The 20421-nt window shown below is 41.4% G+C and overlaps 2 protein-coding genes and 1 long non-coding RNA gene across 9 annotated transcripts in view; all 3 read right to left on the reverse strand.

Moving 5' to 3' along the window:
* Positions 1–3868, reverse strand: part of LOC115594431 (RAC-beta serine/threonine-protein kinase-like) — a 20229-nt gene extending 16361 nt beyond the window's left edge. Inside the window, exons 1-5 of one of the 7 annotated variants that reach the window (XM_030438519.1) lie at positions 3703–3868; positions 1057–1215; positions 815–943; positions 569–680; positions 234–384 (exon numbers count right to left, since the gene is read on the reverse strand). In XM_030438519.1, coding sequence (XP_030294379.1) covers positions 234–384; positions 569–680; positions 815–943; positions 1057–1102 — 438 coding nt within the window. In that variant the 5' untranslated portion in view covers positions 1103–1215; positions 3703–3868. Of the gene's footprint in view, positions 1–233; positions 385–568; positions 681–814; positions 944–1056; positions 1219–3539 lie in introns of all 7 variants that reach the window. The other 6 variants (XM_030438518.1, XM_030438523.1, XM_030438520.1 and 3 more) reach the window with 6 other exon arrangements.
* Positions 3869–6888: 3020 nt separating this feature from the next.
* On the reverse strand, positions 6889–10960 carry LOC115594457 (uncharacterized). Its single transcript, XR_003986493.1, has 2 exons — positions 9744–10960; positions 6889–7863 (listed from the first exon to the last, which is right to left on the reverse strand). It is a non-coding gene; the product is annotated as an uncharacterized LOC115594457 (long non-coding RNA).
* Positions 10961–11969: 1009 nt separating this feature from the next.
* LOC115594437 (vasodilator-stimulated phosphoprotein-like) overlaps positions 11970–20421 on the reverse strand; it is a 30837-nt gene continuing 22385 nt past the window's right edge. The window contains exons 11-13 of the mRNA XM_030438537.1: positions 12640–12706; positions 12403–12460; positions 11970–12285 (exon numbers count right to left, since the gene is read on the reverse strand). Coding sequence (XP_030294397.1) covers positions 12236–12285; positions 12403–12460; positions 12640–12706 — 175 coding nt within the window. The 3' untranslated portion in view covers positions 11970–12235. The remainder of the gene's footprint in view (positions 12286–12402; positions 12461–12639; positions 12707–20421) is intronic.

Genomic DNA, 20421 nt, shown 5'->3' on the forward strand with positions numbered 1-20421 from the left:
AGATAGTAGATAGATAGATAGATAGATAGAAGTACTGAAACGTTGTTGTCAGTAAATTTAATTGCAAGTGAAGTGGACAGTGTGCAGGAGTCTTTTTCCTGACACTATATTTAATCGCATAAAATTGTGGGTGCCCACAAGATCTCACAGTCCATTTTCACATTGCCCACACCTAGATCAAACTCGAGCTCACGATCTGTAAATCACTGTCCCCAACAAGTTCATCCTCTCACCACTTTGGTGCCGCTCTTAGACATAGCCACTTCCATCTCCTCCAAGCTGCATTGGCTGGGTGAGCCGAACACATCCATTGGCTCTTCCTCCTCCTGTTCCCGCATCTTTAAACTATTTGCCACAGACTGGATTGCCCACATCCACTCCTCTCTGAGAGACAAAAACCTTTTAATGTCAGGCATCCACTGTCAAGCAATAGTTTTGAAGGGTGTGTTACAACCAAGAGGCCACTGAAGGCCTTGGGGAATCGCTTAAAACATTTTCACCATATTGTGGTACGAGCCTAGTGGGAGAATGACAACATGCTTGATGTAATATTTTAGCCTGTTCTTACCTCTCCTCATTACTGTCCACATGAAAAGTACGTTCAATGACAGTGGTCCACTGTAGACAACGTATGACAAATGTGTTGGGCCGGGGTCTTTCAGTCTTCATTAACTGGCATTCTGTGAAAAACACAATAACAATGGTGTTACACAAAGTGGCTGAAGATTTAAACACTGGGGACAGAACTGTATAAAACTAAAAAAAAAAACCCAAATAAGAGTTTCAGAAAGTAGAAATCAATGGGAGGACTGACCTGCCACTGAGAAATTGTTGAGTGGTGGTAAAGTCTGGTCATTTAGATCAGGTTTCTCCTTATAACCAATGAAGGAACCATCACTCTTCAGGATGAAATACCTGGGCCTCCATGTTTTGATATATTCACCTGGTTGGGAAATAGAGATGCAATTGTGCATTCCTAAAACACTTGCAGTGCCAAGCCTGTCTTCATTTTGATTAACAGCACCATTATATCATACTGATTTTCATGCTCCTTACCTCTTTTATGCAGCCAACCTTCTCTGACTATATTAACTTCATTCATGGTAAGAGATGTGTTTCAAAGAGTGTCAGGAACAAGAGGTCAGGTAGGGGAACTGTGGACTTCTCTGCAAGCCCTTCAAGTCTCAGTCACAGTTATCTAGATCTGAACAGCCCCTGCTGAATGAAACAAAGGAAATAGGACTCAAAACACCTGACAGAGTAATAGGGTAGTTTAGACAGTCACCAGTATTTACAAAGTATATTCAGTTACAGTTGATATTTGTAAGTTTGATTTTGTTATATTTAACACATAAAAAGCTTTTTTTTGAAAAGATGAAGTAACTGATTAACAAACACAATATCAGGATTTATTTGCAATGGTTGCATTTTAGCTGTTAGACTTGATAAAAAACTACTTGATGTAAAACATATGCTCAGTTCCACTCTGCTCCAAGTCACAGGGGCAAGCCATAAAATACATTTTAAAAAGTTATTATTAGTTATTAAAAAAGGATAACAGCACAACATTTGCAACTAGGCAAACTCTCTTAACTTTAGCATCAATTGAACAACAAGTTGCTCATCTCTGAAATGTAAAAAGATACATTCTGAAAGCCCACATCTGCCCCTCTGCATAGTCCTCAGAAGTCCAGTACCACTCCATAAACCCAACAGACCCCACTGGCATGTAGACTGGCAAATACATTTCAGGTGTTAAAAACCAGATAATATTTAGCGAGAACGCTTAAGGCTTCTCCTTGTCATTATTCCTGAGTTAAACTATTGTCATGGTACGTGATTACCAAATTGCTGTGTAAAAAAACAACAACAAAAAAACAAAACCAAATTGTATTTTAGTATCAATGTTAAAACATCATAAAATGATATTTATATTATTTATTGTGAATGCAGGGTTTCCCCTACATGTAACTGACTGTGGCGCACCGCCATGGCAAAATAAAAGCCGCCACACCTTAAAAAATCAGGCATAAATAAATCCAGTGTTCGAGAAAGGAAATATTTTACCGTCGTCTTCCACCGCAGTCTTTGACGTTAACTAGCATGTTGGATATTTAGCTTGATAATTAGCTAGAGGATTAAAATGGTCACTTTAAGCAGAGTCCTGCGCGGGTCTTATTTCGCAAACCCGCCCGAACCCGCCATAGAACTGCATCCGACCCGTTTTCTGACAGTAGCATGAATTACATTCCGTACCCGAGCCGACCCGCTATAAATTGATACCGACGGCCGAAGGAAAATTGGACGGACGCAATTTTTATAAGTGAAAGTAAGCCAGCGTGGGGGAATGGGAGTTCTGGGAGGGCGCAAGCACGCATGAATGAGCTCATATGAAATATAAATGCTTATCATTTGTGTCACTAATAATGACTGATGATAAGTGACGCCTTGAAAATGGCAATCGTAAAACCCGACCCGTCTCTCCAGGCGTCCGACCCGATCCGCATCTGTGTCCGACACAGTACATTTCACCCGTGCAGGACTCTGACTTAGATAACTCCTCTCTTGAAACAAATAATAAAAATAGTATTTCTTTACAATATTAGAGTTCATGATGGCTGTGTGAGAGCATTATAACCAGAGAAATTCCATGGGTCACATTTCGTGTAGACATAATATATTAGCTCATAAGAAGTTAAGAATTCAACATTTACCATCATACTCCTCTTGTCATTACTAATAGACAGTGAAGCTGGTATTGGCAAACGGTGTTAATCTTAGCTGGAATTTAGCTAATACTGATTTATCAACTTTATGAGCTAAAAGACTCCGTAAAGCCCTTCTGTGAAGATCTGACAACGTTTTTATCATTTCAGGGACGCGTGACGTGAACGCTAACGTATACTTATACCACAGGTTTCGAGTTGATCAGGCCATCGAACAGAGTAGGGTAACGTTACTTGGAGGAATTTATAACTAACGTTAAATTAACATCTACTAAAATTAGGGTAAGTTTTTGGATTTATGAACCACATCACAGTATTAACTAAGTTCTAGCTAACATATCACGTTGTTGTTGACTGTGAGCTTCTCTGCTACCTAACGTCAACTAGTTATGAGTAGTCAGCTGTAGTTTATGCTGACAGCGGCAAATTACTTTCAACGTGCCGTTTACAGATGAGTTAGCGAGGTAAAGTAAATCTAGTTAGTAATAAACCAACCAAACTGACAACTTTTCAAAGTTACCGAACGCCTGAACCACCAACACACCAATTAATGTAAGGTTTCTTGACCTCAGACAACTGAGTGTTAAGTTAGCCAACATGCAGGTAATACAAGTAATAAGTAACGTTAACTTTGAATTAACGTTAAAGGCGAATCCCACATATATTTATCTCACAAAAGTGGGGTTTTATAGCTAAAAGGCATAATTGTGCTTTACACTGGCTACTTGCAAGCTAGTTTTCACTGTAACGTCACCATAATGTTATGTTATTGAATATGAAACTAATGCTGATGTTAATAGTTAACAGTCTTACATTACCGATCATATGCCTTCTTGTAGGTGAATGGTGGATGTTAACGTTAGCTTTGCAAATAGCGAGATAGTCAACCAACTTGACTATATGAGTTACAGGTTCCTCAGCTTATCTCGTAAATCGATTTATCTTACACTTAATATAACGACAAGACTTCACGAACATTATTCCGACTTTATCCCTCGTTGCTCTAGTTCCACTGCAGTTTTGACAGGCTAGATCCAGTGCAGGCCATCCACCCAGGAAAACACCATGGACTCTCTTCTTCTGGGTATTAGGTAGACGTTCGGTGATCGCTGAACTCACACCGCCTTCTGCAGACAAGACGGCGCAAGTTCTTCTCAAAACTGTGTGATTGCTTTAGTGACACTGAAGGGGCTGTAGCAACTGTTAATGTAAAAATGACTAATAATGTAATAACAGCCATTGTAGGAAATATATTTTTCTACCATGATGTCTCTTGTTATCTTCTGGGAGACGCCTGTGTCATTTCTATTCAAAAAATAACGTGCCGGTTTTATATATATATATATATATATATATATATATATATATATATATATATATATATATATATATATATATATATATATCGGCTCGTTATTTTTTGGGCGTTTTTTTGTCGACTGGCGACTCATCCAGGGTGTACCCTGGCCTTCGCCCATAGAGCTTACTGGAATTGGCTGAAAAAGGGGGATAAAACATCCCCCCGACCCTCACGGAAAAGCGGAAGAAAACGGAACGGACTGCTTCATACCAATTTAAAGAAAAGTGCCTTGTCCTAGATGACAGATGGCCCTTAAAAATGTAATAATGGCTAATGTAATAACGGCTCATAATGTAATAATTTAAATGTAATAAAAGTTCATAATGTAATACGGCTTATGATGTTATAAAATCACGGACGCATAACGTAATAAGTGCTTTGCACATAACGTAATAATGTAATAACTTATTACAATAAGAGCCTTATAGATATCGCTCATAATGTAATAACAGCTCATGATGTTATGATAGCTCATATAGTGAGCAAAGAGTTGCATTATCATCATTTTACCTTTCAAATAAAGCTGCAAATAAAGTAAAAGGCATAGGCTCCAGTGCATTAGTAAACTAAATTAGAGAAACCAAGTATTATTTAATAGTAATTGCATTCTCACATTTTATTGATGTATAAAGTTGTTCCACTAGGTGGAACCCATAAGAGTTATTTTGGGCCTCTGAGAATGCTGTGCTCACTTCTACTGTGACTATTGCAGGTTAGCAGCACTATTTGTGACCTTTAAAGTTCAGTTAATATTTTTGTTAAACCAAGCCATCAACCTTATTTGTTATCCTAGTATTAAAAACTAGGACCTAAATAGAGAGTAATACATTTAAGGGATCAAGGTGATAGGGTTGTAAATAAAAAACCACAAGCACTTTTCAGTGGCATAACTTGTTATTTGATTAAGGGCAGGGCAATTCATAAAATTATATTTTAAATGATGATTTTGGCTTTGATTATTAAAACAAGATAATTTTTATTTTGCAATGATGCTTTTGTTTTGTCTTGTCCTATAAACATGTACAGTGTATGATATATTATTCAGTTCCTGATTTGAAGACAAACACACATCATTGTTAAAACAGTTAAGTCAAGATGCATTGTTAAAAAGCTAAAAAATTATTCATGTTGCTGTAGAAGAGGTATAAACATATCCTATGTGACATGAGCTGTACAGTTAATAAGATAATTCATTAATTTCATCACAATTGTGTTGCAGTGGTATTTTGAGGATTTTTATATAATATTCATGTTCATATTCATTTATGTTACCTTCAATCTCAAAATGCTGATGTTGCATTTCTTCAGAAAGTACATTTGATAGATAAGGAGGCTGCTTAACCTAAAAGAAATTGGGTTGGTCAGGTGTTTTACAGCTGTTTTTCTATTCAGAAACACGGGGTTGCAATTTGAATCCATAAGAAGCTAAACTTTGTATTGTCAAATCAGGATAAGCTTGACAAAGGGGGGTTCATATGTGTGGAGGCCGAAATTAATGTAATTTAGTAAATGTATGCAAAATATGTACAGTCCTGCTCACTGTCATTGGCTCCCCTTCATTTTTTGCATAACCTCTGCAATATCTTCAAATATAAATGATCAGGATCTTTTAATCGGAGGTCCAAAGTAATTTAACAAAGAAAATTGTTTTTTCAACTTACATATTGTAATTTCGAAGAAGAAACAGAAAAAACAGCATGTGCAGCAATAATGGCACCCCTCTTTAATATTTGGTTGCACACCCTTTGGCAGTGATGATTCTTTGCAAATTGTTCAAGCTCTTGAGCGTTTGCAGGTTTCTTTTCCCCAATGGCAGATTTCAGTTCACCTAATATTTTCAATCGAACTGAGATCAGGTTTCATTGCTGGCCATTTCAAAACAGTCGTTTTTCTCCTTTTCAACCACTCCTGCGTGCTTTTGGATGTGTGCTTTGGGTCTTTATCTTGCTGGAGCACCCATGATCTTCAACTGAGACCAAGTTTTCTTACACTGGGTAGGACATTTTGCTCTAAAATCTCTTGATAATTCTCTGATTTCATGATTCCTGTGACACGGTCAAGGCTTCCAGTACCAGATGCAGCAAAGCAGCCCAACAGCATTATGGATCCCCCACCATCCCGAACTGTTAGTAGGGTGTTCTTTTCCTTGTAGGCTTCATTGTGCCATCTGTAAACAAACTGTTGGCATTGCCAAAAAGCTCTATTTTTGTTTCATCTGTCCACAGAACATTTTCCCAGAAGGATTGTGATTTGTCCATATATACACATACATGTATATATATACACACACACACATATACACACATATCCAATACATCCATGTGCCAACGACTGTTAAATAAATCATGTTTATCACAAGTGTAAATCAATATTATGTCCCCTTTGCAATTCATCACATTTTAAGGCAAACTAGAGACAAAGGGTACCCAGATAGCCATTGGACGCTGTAACGGAACCGGGCCGCAACCGCAATACGATAGAGCAGGATCTGGCCCGGCTCCGCCTCACGGACTCGTTCCTGAGTCCAAACGCACATCGGGCCGAAGCCGTTTCGGATCTGTTTTTTGGGGTTGTTGCGGATATGTGCCAGGGCCGTTCCAGCGCCGCCTAATCATTGCGTTACAGATGCGGAACAGGTCCGTAAAACGACTCCGCTTACCGGACCAGTGCCAGATGTGATACGATTCTGCTTAAATCACCACCGAAATTAACTTTTGCCCTATTTTCGGCATTTTTGTCAGTTAGGGTAGGTGTAACCCTCTTGTTCATTTCGGGTCAGTAGAGACAACACACAGCCTATAGTCAGGTTCACGGAATTTATTCTGACAACAGAGAAACAGCTGATGGTTACTGACGGAGACACCAAGCACAGCTCCTGCCCCTATACATTACACAAAATACAATAAATAAACCTTAATAAACTGAAACTATATAGGAATGAACGGTGAACAGCTAAAACAAACGAAATTAAAGATGACAACACTTAATAACCATTACAAAACATGACTAAATCAAACACGAAACGTTATATGCTCAAGTATTATCTTAAATTTAAGTTTAAAAATGATAATTAATAAAAAAAAAAACACACACGGAGCTGTTGACAGTATGTACCACACACACACACACACACACACAGCGGACAAACAGAAGGGGACGAGCTGAAGCTTTACCGTTGCTAAGCAACCACCAGCTGTCATAATAAATAACATACCAGTAAAAAGCCTCGCATGAAAATAAAATAAAAGCCAGCAGCACAATAACTTGCTGACTAAACAAAATAAAAAAAGATTTAAAGAATAAATTAATTAATTTGACAAACTTCATATTTACAACCCTGTTGCATGTAAGATAGGCTAATAGGCTACATTTTGCACAGTCTGTGGAATGTCCAACAAAACCAAAAACAAAACATTTTCACTACAAGGCCTATAACTAAATAAAAAGCTTGACTTGTTAAGGTTTCAGTTGGAGCAATGAAATCTCAAACGTATAGGCTTATTGGCCTCAAATCTAGGACAAGACACTATCTGGCCCATGTTTGCATATCAAATGACTATGACTATATCAAAACGACATGAACAAAGTCAACAAACAGAACTTATGGATGGCGTCGACCAAGAGCAGCCTCAGGTGAGGTTTTCATATTGCTGTTGCTGCTGCTGCTCTCCTGGCGCCCGCCGCTCCTATCTGTTGACGGGGCAAACCAGCGTATCACATGCGCCCAGATCTCTGCTTCCATCGCCTTTGCCGTCAGTGAGCATTTGCGCACTGCACCTGGTGGGAAAACACAGACGTCATTAGAGATTAAGTTGAAAGAGAAATTTGGATCAGTGCGACAAAACAGGCCTACATGACATTTGCTAAAAATGAAGATTAGCCCATCATTCTAATTACTTCTATAAGGCTCCTCAAAGGCATGCGTGTTGTTGCAATTCCCAAGTTCACGTTGGTATTCTTTCCCATTCTGTGCAGAGAGGAGGTTGAGTACACCTACAGTAGTTCGCATTCACAGACAACCTCAACTTTGTTTGAAGCATAGCATGTAGTTTGGAATGAATACAGGGCCGACTATCATGATCATAAGCTGAGCAATTCACATAGCTTAGGCTGTTTGTGTAGCCGTAGCTATAATGTTCTGTCAGGGAGTATATCACTTCACTGCTAACAGAAAAGAGAGCTGCTCACTGCCAGTTGCAGCTTCTTATCTTGATCTGCAGTCTTTGTTAATTTTTTGTCATGATTGTTATTATTAGTACTTAGATTATCAAAAATCACAGTTACATGTCAGGATGTGGTTATTATAGACAGATTAAATATTTAACTGTCATATGTCATCACAGTAACAGCGTTACATACATTAGCAGCTGTAAACACATAAAAACATTATAAACACATCATGTAGTTTGGTGTCGACCTGTATACTGAACTATCAGGAGTAATCAACGTTAACAATCATCAGAGAACGTTACAGACATTGTTTTTGGTTGCTCTCCGTTTCCAGAGAATTCACAGAGAAGCTGGAGAAGTTTGTGACATTTTCAGCCCGGATTATTGTGAGGAGGGAATTAAACGCCTGTCCCAAATAAACGCCTGGTCTGTTAAGTGATTGAGAGACAAATAAACGCCCGTCTGTTATTTGGTATTTTACGGCAGATCCCGCCTCATCAGCACGAGCTGAACAATAAATCTAACCCAGCAAGCGAGGCGGGACTTAAGGCAGAACAGCCAATCATCAGCGTGTCAGTCCCAAAGCCGGTGTCATGTTTGAGGCAGCAACAGGAGAGGAGAGGAGAGAGGAGGCAGCTGCAGCGAGCGCAGACACAGAGCGGCCGGAGAAAGTGACTCCGGCCGCAGTAAGGCGTTTGTGCAAAACTGCAGAAAAACTGCAGACAAAGTGTGGGTGTTGAACCCACTCACCGGGAAAAGTGTGGCTGTTAAAACACACACATCCCCCACGGGTGCGACGCCCCTGTGCAGAATGACGATATAAGCCATACACACGTCGTTTTGATTGTAATTGTAGGCTAGCTAAACATCATCTGACAGTGTCACTGATGCCACAATCTGCAGCTAGCACTAAGTTCTCTGACCGCCTCACAGCAGAGGGCTGTGAGGATCCAGCAAGGTATTTCTTCTGCAAGTGCAAGGAGGCGGTTAGAGATCTACATAAGCTGCAGGTTGTAGCATCAGTGACAGTGACACTGATGGCAAGCTGGCAGCATAACGTTACAATTGCAATTAAAACAAGTGTTTAAATGGTCGGTCAAAGTGTAAAATTAAGCTCACAATGATGCAATGAAATCGTAAGTCAGGCTACATGTCGTTTTCGTGAATGTGCGCCTGCAATTCTCAGCGCTATAACAGGAAAAAGCTAAGACCACCTTTTAAAAATCAGCACATTAGCGCAAATCTATGCCATGATATTAAAAGTTCATTAGGTTAGCTTAACACTAGGTCTATTCTGTGCAACACTTTTCATTAGCACTATAGCCGATGCGGCTTTAACGTCAAACGGCTAGCTAACACCGACTCCATTGTGGTGAACAAATGGTTAACAGCTCCTTAACTTGCTATCTACAAAGCCAACAGCATTTCCCTCGCACAATGCATTTAAGGTATAGACAGTAAATTAGAATAAACACATAGAAACTTACGTGTGGTAGCCATGGTCAGTTCGAAATGTCCGATCAGAAGAACAGATAGATCCGGTGTGAGCATAGGTCCGATGATTTCTTTTCGCGCTTCTGGCTGAGGTCCGTATTACGGATGTGGGCCGTATCTGTATGACGACAGTCCAGCGAGACCAACGGTCACTTGGCACTTTTGGCGCTGTCGTAAGACGGACCTGAAACGGACCTGTGCCAATGTCAGCATCCCTCTCTCTTCTCTCCTGGGGTCACACAGAGGCGGGCCGTACTATTAGGCAAACCAGGCATTTGCCTGGAGCCCCATACAAAATGCCCTTTTCTATTTTGTCCCCATATTTATTGTTTTTATAAACATCTCTTCACAATAGTAGCATCGGGATGTCTAATTTGATCAATTACTCATTAATTATTCTGCCAACCGTGCCCTCCAGTCTGCACTACATGGACTATTCCAAAAAAGTTTGGCTTTAACATTATTTTTTACTTTACTTAACTAGTAAGAACAAATACTAGATAACTGCAAGGATGAATGTTTTTCTGTATGAATGTAGGCTGTGAGAGGCTGTGTGTACTGAAATAACCGGTCTGTCCAACTATTTCTATAGCTGGGACATTTTAAATGGGCCAAATACATTGTTAAATGCAGTTGGCTCAAATCTGTATCACAGATTCGGGCCACACCAGTGAAGCCTATGTCAAAACAGTGTCGGCTAAAATCCGTATTGCAGATATGGGCCAGAGCAGTTTTTAGCCTTTGTTGAATGCAGTCGGCTCAGACCTGTATCACGGATTCGGGCCACATCAGTGTAGCCTATGTGAAAACAGTGTCGGCTCGGATCTGGATTGCAGATTTGGACCAAATCAGTGTCAGACACAGCTAATGTCTTCCGGTTACCTGCTGGAAAAGTGACCTGGGCCAGATCTGTAAAGCGATAGAAATACGAAACTGATGGCAGTTGGAATGTTTAAGCTGAAACCTCTATCTGGCACGGATCTGGTCCACTATCAGAAAACGTATCTGAGCTAGAAACGGAGACAAGGGGCTTAAAACGGATCCGGGCCAAATGTAAAGGTTATCTGGGTAGAGATGTGTAAAGGCTGTTTTTTGGGGGCATACACACAAAGTATGAGGTGAAGTCAACTAGGCAGATAGCCAACTGGCTAGCTAGCTGCCCTGCAGACACTTCAGATACATTTTTGATACTGTTTATAAGCTAGCAGATGTTTGATGCCTCGAACTATGTGCTGGGACCCTATTTGTACTGTTGCTGAAGTTTGGTGCTGTTCTGAGCTTTATTTGTGACTATGAGTGGCTTTTTGATGGCAGTTTCTTGTTGGAGGCATAGACTGCAGTGTATTGTTATCGTGCAGTCTTTTCTGAGGTTGCTAAAACTACATAAGATAGTGGACGGAAAACTTGATCTCCCGAGGGGGGGTTTTACTCTGTGTCACGGTGTGTTAGACCATGGATTCAATGTAAGCCGGACTATCCCTTTAACAATAACCGTTTTTAGACACTAAGGTCCGCGGTTTTAGACAGAGGGCGGTAAACTGGGGGTCTGTTTTGGTCCGCCTATTTGCCACCTCGGAGGGTACACTTATTTCCGCCTCACCTGCTATCTAAATCCGAGGTGTCAATGTGCCGGCCCCTGCCTAAGATGGGCGGAGGTGTCGATGACCTGCACTGCTGTGCGACCCACAGCCGGGGAGTTTTAAAACCATGGATCACAGCAGTCAGTCCATCACTTCATCCGCGGACATTAAGATGAGCAACTGGACAGCTGCTGAGATCCAGGAGATGCTAGCGTCTCCTTGGTCTCTGTAGCTGTTTGGTTGTGTCAGCTTCTTGTTGTAGCGGCAAGCTAGGAACTGTCGCTACTTTCAAATTAAAAGCCCCCCCCCCCCCCCCCCAGAACCCAGTTTTAAACTCCAATGGGGTGCAATGTAAAGCTCTTATTTTGAAGACAAATACGTTTTCACTGTTCACAGCCCAACTTCATGCTTCACGTCACGTCACATGTTTACGCCTACCCCAGTGGCCGCTTTTGAAAAAGGAGGAATATTATGCCTCCGTTTTAGAAAGACAGGACGGCACATTGCCCTTACCTTGGAGCAAATGTGCCGCCTTTTCCATCTAAAAAGGGCTAATGAGGCAGGCAGGAAACACACAAAGGCAGTGAGTGAAGTATCTGAGAAATGGGAAGAAAAGAGCATACAAAACAAAACTGAACATGTTGAATGAACACACATGGTTGTATTTATTGTGGGCTATCTGTTTTTTGTATTATGTATTGTATACCGCAAAGGAAACAGAATAGTAATGATGATGTAGGATGGTTCCACTGAAACTGAAGTTCACTGAATAAAGGATGAATACATTATGGTTCTCTTACATGCAAGATAACGTTTCTGTTAAGCAATTTAAGTCAAGAAAAATAAGCAAATTGCCTCAAAACATTCACATCTTTTCATTATTCTCATGGTCCATTGTTGATCTTTTAGCTCTCATCACCCTTTGGCTGTGCTCTTTGCAGCTCCTCGATCAGTGCTGGAAGAAAGAAAAAGAAAAACCCAGAGAGATACACTGGTAAAAAACTATTATCTTTACAAATATATTTATAAGTTTAGGTAATGACAATGGATGGCATACTTAGTTAGAACTCACTTTTGATAATCTCCTCCTTTACTTTTTGTAGTTCTTTTTTCACTTCTTCAAGAATTTCCTTCAAACACACATACATTAAAAAATTAGTAGGATCTCCGCTTATTATTAATACAGGCCACAACATTTACTGTGGATTTTGATTAGTTAAAAGTTAATATTCTGTTATAAAATATTCATAACACAGAGCTTCATTGCATCCTTGCAGGATATTCTTTTATTTTTGATTGAGGGACCAACCTGTTTGATTCGTTCCATATCACTTTCCCTTCCTTCACCATCTGAGTTCTTTTTCACCACCTTGATCCTAAGATAAAAATTAAATGTTTGAAAAAAGGATTTTTTTTGTCATAGAGCTGGCCAGGAGAAGCAGCAGAAAAAACAATCACTGAGACACTGAAGGAAACAGAATAGCAGCAGTCAAAAACTCATGGGATAAGTAAATGCTGGATGCTGATGCTGTCTTAAAACATTTGAAATGGTATATTAATGAAGTTAAATAATGTCATGATACATTTAAACAATTCAGTAGGAAAGATATAACATTTTCAAATGTGTTGAAAACCTTATGCTAAACTAAATTGCTGGCTTGAATTTGTGCGAAAAGCAGCTGAGTATGAAGACATAAAAAATGGGAAAGAGTTTGATTATGATTTAAAACTCAAACTTTTCCCCGAAGCCCTCTTTTCCTTTTTACTTTCACTGTTGTTTTGCCACATGAGTGCTGTACTTGCAGCCTTTTTGCAATAAATAAATTCAAGGACCGTTCACAATTGACTGTTGCTGGGGCGCCGTTTAGTTCGGTTGGTAGAGCGCGCGTCCCATGTGCTGAGGCTCTGCAGTGGACCTGGGTTCGACTCCTGGCCTGGGTCCCTTTGCTGCGTGTCACTCCCCCTCTCTCTCTCCCTGTTTCCTGTCATATCTTCAGCTGGACTATCAATAAAGCCATAAAAAAAGGCCAAAAAAATACAATTGACTGTTGCTGAGACTTTACAGTAGAATAAATGCAATATCAGAAAAAGTGCAGTTCTTTCAGAGTTCTTGAACTTAAACTAGGGATAAGCAGTAAGGCTGAGGTCAGTGACAGTATTAGCTGAGGCTTAAGCAGCGTAGAGACCTGTTAACTGTGCGCAATGTCCAGGTTAACTAGTGACACTTGTTATTGTAGAGTATTTCTTTCATTCCATACTGCGTTCAAATGGTTACTTAAAGCCATCGTTCCCAGCTGTGTAAATTGTTATTAAGCTGAAGCCAAAATGAACATTAATTTATATTTTTACATGATGTGGCAACTGCAGTGGGCTACTTATGTTTACAGTAAAAAGTACTTGAACTTCGCATTTCCATTTCAATTATGCTATGTTATGGTGCATTTATGAAATGAAAGAAGTAGCCTACAATGAAAAAAGAAATAGAGTAGCAATACAGAACTATATATGCAGACCTACTTATCCCTCCGTGTTTCTCAAACTACATCTCCAGCGCATCTGGGACCCTCACCAGTCAAAATGAACACCAGTTGAACTTTCATTACGGAGCAAGACGCAGCAACTCAGCTGAATTTGGCACAGAGCAGACAGGAAGTCATGCACCGAAACAACAATATAACATCCAGTTACTTTACAAAATAAAACACTCTGCGGGGCTTACTGGGGCCAAATCCAGTTCACATTTGAATATGTGATTCTCAGAAATTCCTCGGTCTGGCGACACCAGATGTCAACAGAACTGCGCAGTGGCGGACTCATAACCTTTGGGGGTTGCCCTAACGCAACAGACACGTATCTGGTGGAATCTCAGGGTTACTGTGGCCCTGAAAATCAAAACGTGACGACATTACAGAAAACATGACATTTCCGAGGATGGGAAAGTAGAGACAACTTTCTTGTTTTCAAATACAACAAATGGCACACTAGCTGCCAATTCTCGTCTCATTTCCGTCCTCCCTCCAGTGAGGACGCCGTAGGAAAGCCTGGAGCCTGATTCCTCTGCTAGAGCCCTACAGCAGAAAGACTATCTGAAAACTCTCGGGTTTGTTATATTAAATGTCCTGAAACACTGAGGTTTTTAACACGACAGAAATACAGGGTTCAACTTGGGTTCTGTTCAATTAAAGAACGTTGTCATCTCAAATGTCTTCATTTTTAAAACTTATTTTGTTAAATGTTATTGTCTTTTGTAATGTTGTTATGTTGTGTGAAATATTGTTATGTTTTTAAAGTGTTGCTGCATTTTCTGTGATGAGATTGTTTTCTGTAATGTTGTGTTTTCTCCTTGAGGGCACCTGTACTTCATGCACATTAACGGTAAGCTAACTTTAGCAAGCAACGGCACACAAATTCAGCTAGAGGCTCTAGTTCTCTGTCTTCTCTTTCCCCTATCCTCTATGTGACATTACGTTTAAGAAGTAAAGTACATTTCCCCACCAGCTCCAGTCAGCAGTCAACATTACAGAACTTAAAGACCAATAGAATATCAGCTTTTCAGATTGCAGCTGCAGTCAGGCTGATTAACAGGAGTGAAAATGCCAAACATTAAAATGTAACTTCTGAGCTCTCTGTTGGTATACAGCTCCGGATCAGAGCAGAATCAAATGTGAGTTCTAGTGCTTAGGTTCCAGAGGTTCAGGCTCTGCGCCTGACGTTACATCTTGTATGTTTAATACACGTGACAACAAGGAACAGCACAAATTCTCATTCTGGTATAGGGAAAAAAATTGCCTAGCTTGTTTGTATTTCTTTAAACCAATTAAAGTTGTCACATTTGGAAAAAAAAAGAAACACGCACCAAGGAGCCTAGAAAAAGGAAGGGACATGATATTATGCCAACATTGGTGCAAGATTATGGTGCTACTTCCAATAGTCTATGAAGGATGCCACATATGTAAGTGATGGGCAGTGGCATGCACAGACATTTTGGGGGGCAGGTGCTCAGTGAAAAATAAGGGCACTTTATGCGGCATGTAGAACTGACAGCTGCCTTATTATAGCAGTGTGAGATTTAAAAAATAAATAAACATTACAGGCACATGTTGAATGTAATTTAATATTTATTTATGTCAATATCTTAATAAAATTACTTGACCTTTGAACTGGTACAGTTTCACACTATAGCACTGATCAGTCAATCACTATTGTTTTATTTCTTTGGAATGAACGCACGGAGAGGTTTTAAGCAAGTTACAAGCTACAATGATAGATTAGTGTACTCTTTTTCCCCTGTCAGAACAAAAGAAGTGTACAAAGTGTCATTTTGAAGTGAGGAGTGAAGAGTGAGCATTACCACTCTCTAAAGCAGCATCCTCCTTGCTGCTGGTGGATGCTTTTATCCAGGAGAGCAGAGAGCTGCTCCCCTGGGCTGCCTGCTGTAGCTCCCTTTCTTTTTCCTTTGTTATCCTCTCCTTTCTAGACATTATGCTGCACTTGGTAAATAAAAAGAGACCATCAATATGAATAAGACTGTTTGGTTATATTTCAACAAGGCACAGGGCTACTTTTTCTGCAGGCAATTGGGAATTTCCCTGTTTGTCATTTAGCAAATAAATTACTGCAAGTGTTAATTATGTAGCCTAATGTAAACCTACACAATAGCCTACTAAATATTCATCTTAAGTAAGTATACTGATAGATTTACATGCTGTAGGATACCAATGACAAACTCTACCGGTGGTCATCATCACGTCATATCTATTATTGATTTTGGGTAGCGTCTAGCTTGTTAAGCAGGTGAGCAGTCGGCTAATTTATGCCCAGCTGTGTGGCATTGAGACAGGCAACTTCACAACAGAGACAATTAAATGCAAGTTATAGCTTGGCAACTGAGGCTTAGGGGGCTAACAACATACTCGACTCGATTCATTTATGTGTTACCTGGCTGGTGGGCAGGGGAGGAGGTGTGTTTGGGCTGCAGCTGTGCACTGTCTGCTGCTACAACGCGCCTCCGTTTGTGTTCGCTCTGCGCGTTCACGTTGACAGAGGTGTGTGCGGATGGGGTGGGGGGTGTAAGGAATATTAATTGGGGCATTATTATCACACGTTTTAATCGACGAGCACTTATAGATGATCATGTCAGCATGCGCCACAAAAAAAAAACGAACTTTCAAAAGGGCACTTGCTTGGTCCAGAGGGCAAAGGGCAGGTGCTTTAGCACCACCTAGTGTCTACCTGTGCACGCCACTGGTGATGGGAACGAATCAAATGTGTCTGCAAAATGAAAGAACACACTTTAGAGAATAGGTTAATGGCGGATTTTTCCAAATGGGTGCATTGGCTTATTTGCTGTTCGTCTCCAAATAGTATCTGCACATGGTTATAGGCATACTTTACAGGGCTCAAGGTAAGTCAAATAAAAATGCGTCATGTTAAATGATATATAAAAAAAATGTCAGTGCTACAAAATCTGTATTCTTATTACTTCTCTCTTTTACTTCAATCGAAAGCTGCTTTACAATGATTGAAAGCTTTAAAGTTAGCTAATGTTATGGGAATATCACTTACTCAACATTTACAAACCTCCTCTGATTATTATTTGTGTTAGAAACTAATCTTTAGCCATTAAATAACAATGGTATACATTATAACTGTCAGAAAGCATTACACAATTAACATCTGAAAATAATTAATTGTAATTATGCTTGAAACACGCTCTGTTGTGATTAAAGCAAGACATGGCTAATAATTTGACAGACCGATTAATGTAACTTGCATGCAAATAAATAATTAACATACAAATTAAAGAAAATGTACATTAAAAACACATAAAACAGTAGCTAAATTACAACACACCAACATACTGGTGCCTCCATCAATGATTTATGAGTGGTGAAACTGGGGAAAGGTGTAGTGGTCTGTCCAGTCATCACTTTGCTAACTGTGCTAAAGTCAATAACATATTAGCTGTTGGTCCTAAGTAGCGCGGCCTGATGTCCCCCGCGAGCTATGGAGGAGGAGACGCGGGTGCCGTTTTGGAGCTGTTCAGGCACATCACTGGGCACATCACTGTTAAAGAACAGGTCTGCAGTAAGGACATAAAACTTTTAGCTGTTAGCATGAGGCCGTACTACCTCCCGAGGGAGTTTACACAGGTGATCGTGTTCGCTGTGTACATCCCCCCCTCTGCTAACGCTGATGCAGCTTGTGATGTTCTTCACTCAGTCACAAGCTCACTGCAGATACAGCACCCACAGGCCCTCAAGGTTCACAGGTTCACAAGCCCCTTGTTAACAGGCAACCAGTGGAAACCCGCACAGTTAAAGCATGGACTGAGGAGTCTGAGGAGGCTCTGAGGGACTGCTTTGACTCAACTGTGTGGGAAGAACTGTGTTTTTCTCATGGGGAGGACATTGACAGTTTAACAGGCTGCAGAACGGACTCCATTAACTTCTGTGTTGATAACACTGTACCAGGACTGTACTGTGTTTCTCTAACAGCAAACCCTGGATTAATCCTGACATAAAGGCTCTCCTTAAGGAGAAAAAGAGGGCCTTTAGGTCAGGAAACAAGGAGGAGCTGAAGGCTGTGCAGAAGGAGCTGAGGAAGAAGATCAGAGAGGGGAAGAACAGCTACAGGAGGAAGATGGAGAACCAGCTGCAGCAGAGAAACGTCAGTGGAGTCTGAAAAAGCCTTAAGGCCCCCACACACCGCCCAGACGTCCAACTGCCTAATCCGACCACTCTCCGACCACTCTGTTGCCTCTCATCTGACCCGTTCGGCAGAAAAGTTGCATTGAACACACCGCTTCGACGTGCTGCCAGCTCCACAGTAGCGTGTACATTCTGTGCATGCGCGAGATGCAATAAGCGGGTGGTTCTAGTGTTAAAGACGCTGGACTAGAGGTTTATGCACGCAACTCTCTTTACTTAACTATTTCAGACAAAAACAGCTGCATACTAAACATACAGCGAGGCATTATCAAACGAACACAGATTAATTTGTCCTGAACAGACATAATAACAGCTAGTCCCCTGTCAGTACTCCAAAACATGAAAACAAGAAATGACAGAACGGAGTGCATAGTAAAACTCAGTGCACACAGTATTCCGCCCCTCCCACACACCACGCTGATTCGCTAGCACACCGCCAATCAGAATGGTCAAACAGCTGGGTCCAGATGGGATCAGTTCCAGGGTCCTCAAGTCCTGTGCAGACCAGCTGTGCAGGAATGTGGAATATATATTCAACATGAGCCTGAAGCTGGGAAAAGTGCCACTGCTGTGGAAAACCTCCTGCGTGGTACCTGTACCAAAGATCCCTCACCCTAAAGACTTCAATAACTACAGACCAGTTGTTCTCACTTCACACCTGATGAAGACTCTGGAGCGGCTGGTCCTCGTCCATCTCCGCCCTCTGGTGGGTCCTTATATGGACCCGCTCCAGTTTGCTTATCAACCTGGCATCTGAGTGGACAACGTCATCATCTTCCTCCTGGACAGATCTCTGTCTCACCTGGAGGAGCCTCGCTGGGGTGAACCAACATCTAACATCCTGGATCCTGGATTACCTCACTAACCGGCCACAGTATGTGAGGACTCTGGACTACGTGTCGGACACAATAATCTGCAGTACAGGGGCCCCACAGGGGACGGTCCTGGCCCCTTTCCTGTTCACCCTGTACACCAATCACCTCACTGCCATCTACAAAAGTTCTCTGACAACTCTGCTATTGTCGGCCTCATCAGGGATGGGGACGACAGAGCCTACAGAGACCTTTGTGGACTGGTGCCAGCGGAACCACCTCCAGTTCAACACCGGAAAGACCAAAGAGCTGGTGGTGGATTTACGCAGGCACAAACAACACTGCACACAGGTGAACATCCTGGGAATGGACATTGAGATGGTGACATCTTACAAGTACCTGGGAGTTCACCTGAACAATAAACTGGACTGGTCTGATCACACTGCAGCAACATATAAGAAAGGTCAGAGCAGACTGTATCTGCTGAGGAAGCTCAGGTCCTTTGGGGTGCAGGGGGCACTCTTGACTTCTTTCTATGGCTCTGTGGTGGCATCAGCCATTTTCTATGGAGTAGTCTGCTGGAGCAGCAGCATCTCTGCAGCAGACAGGAGGAGACTTGATAAACTTATCAAGAAGGCCAGCTCCACCCTGGGATGCCCTCTTGACTCAGTGCAGGTGGTGGGAGAGAGCAGGATGATAGACAAGCTGTCATCGCTGCTGATGCAGGAGTCCCACCCCCTGCAGGTCACTCTCACAGCACTGGGCAGCTCCTTCAGCAACAGACTGATACACCCTAAGTGTGTGAAGGAGAGGTAACGCAGGTCCTTCCTTCCTGCTGCTGTCAGACTATACAACCAGCACTGCTCCATATAGACCTCACTCTGTACTCTGCACTGTGCAATAACTCTGTCCAAACTCATTTCATCACCAATATTTATTATAGACTACAATAGAACACCCTTCCTTCTTTCTTTTCGTGGGGTGGATCACAACATCTGCTGTTGCTGGATTCACGCAGCTGCAGACACTCCGCCCCTCTGATACAATGAACATCCAGGGAAAGGACACTGAGATAGTGAACTCCTGGGTGTTCACCTGAGCAATAAACCCAACTGGATAGACAGCACAAATGCACTTTACAGGAAAGGTCAATGCAGACTCTTCCAAATGAGGAAACTCCGGTCCATTGGACTCCGTAGTCCTTTTTGGGCTCTGTTAGCCATTTCCTATGGAGTGGTCTGCAGGGGCAGTAGCATCACAAATGCTGACAGGAAGACTAGACAAACTGATCAAGAAGGCCAGCTTTGTCTTGAGATGCCCCCTTGAACCAGTGCAGGTGGTGGGAGAAAGGAGGAAGATGTCTAAGATACCATCACCCCACCCTGTGCAGCAATGGAGTGTGTTTGAAGAAGTGAAACTTCCTTCCTGCTGCTGTTAGACTGTACAACCAGCACTGCTCCCAGTAGACCACACACACACCAAATTGACTTAAACTGTGAAATCTCATTATCCAAATGTGCCCTTTCTGCGTCTCAATATGCAATGGTGTAAATATTCTTGTCAGTGTGC

This window comes from Sparus aurata, chromosome 13 (genome assembly GCF_900880675.1).
Source record: "Sparus aurata chromosome 13, fSpaAur1.1, whole genome shotgun sequence".
Lineage (NCBI taxonomy): Eukaryota > Metazoa > Chordata > Actinopteri > Spariformes > Sparidae > Sparus > Sparus aurata.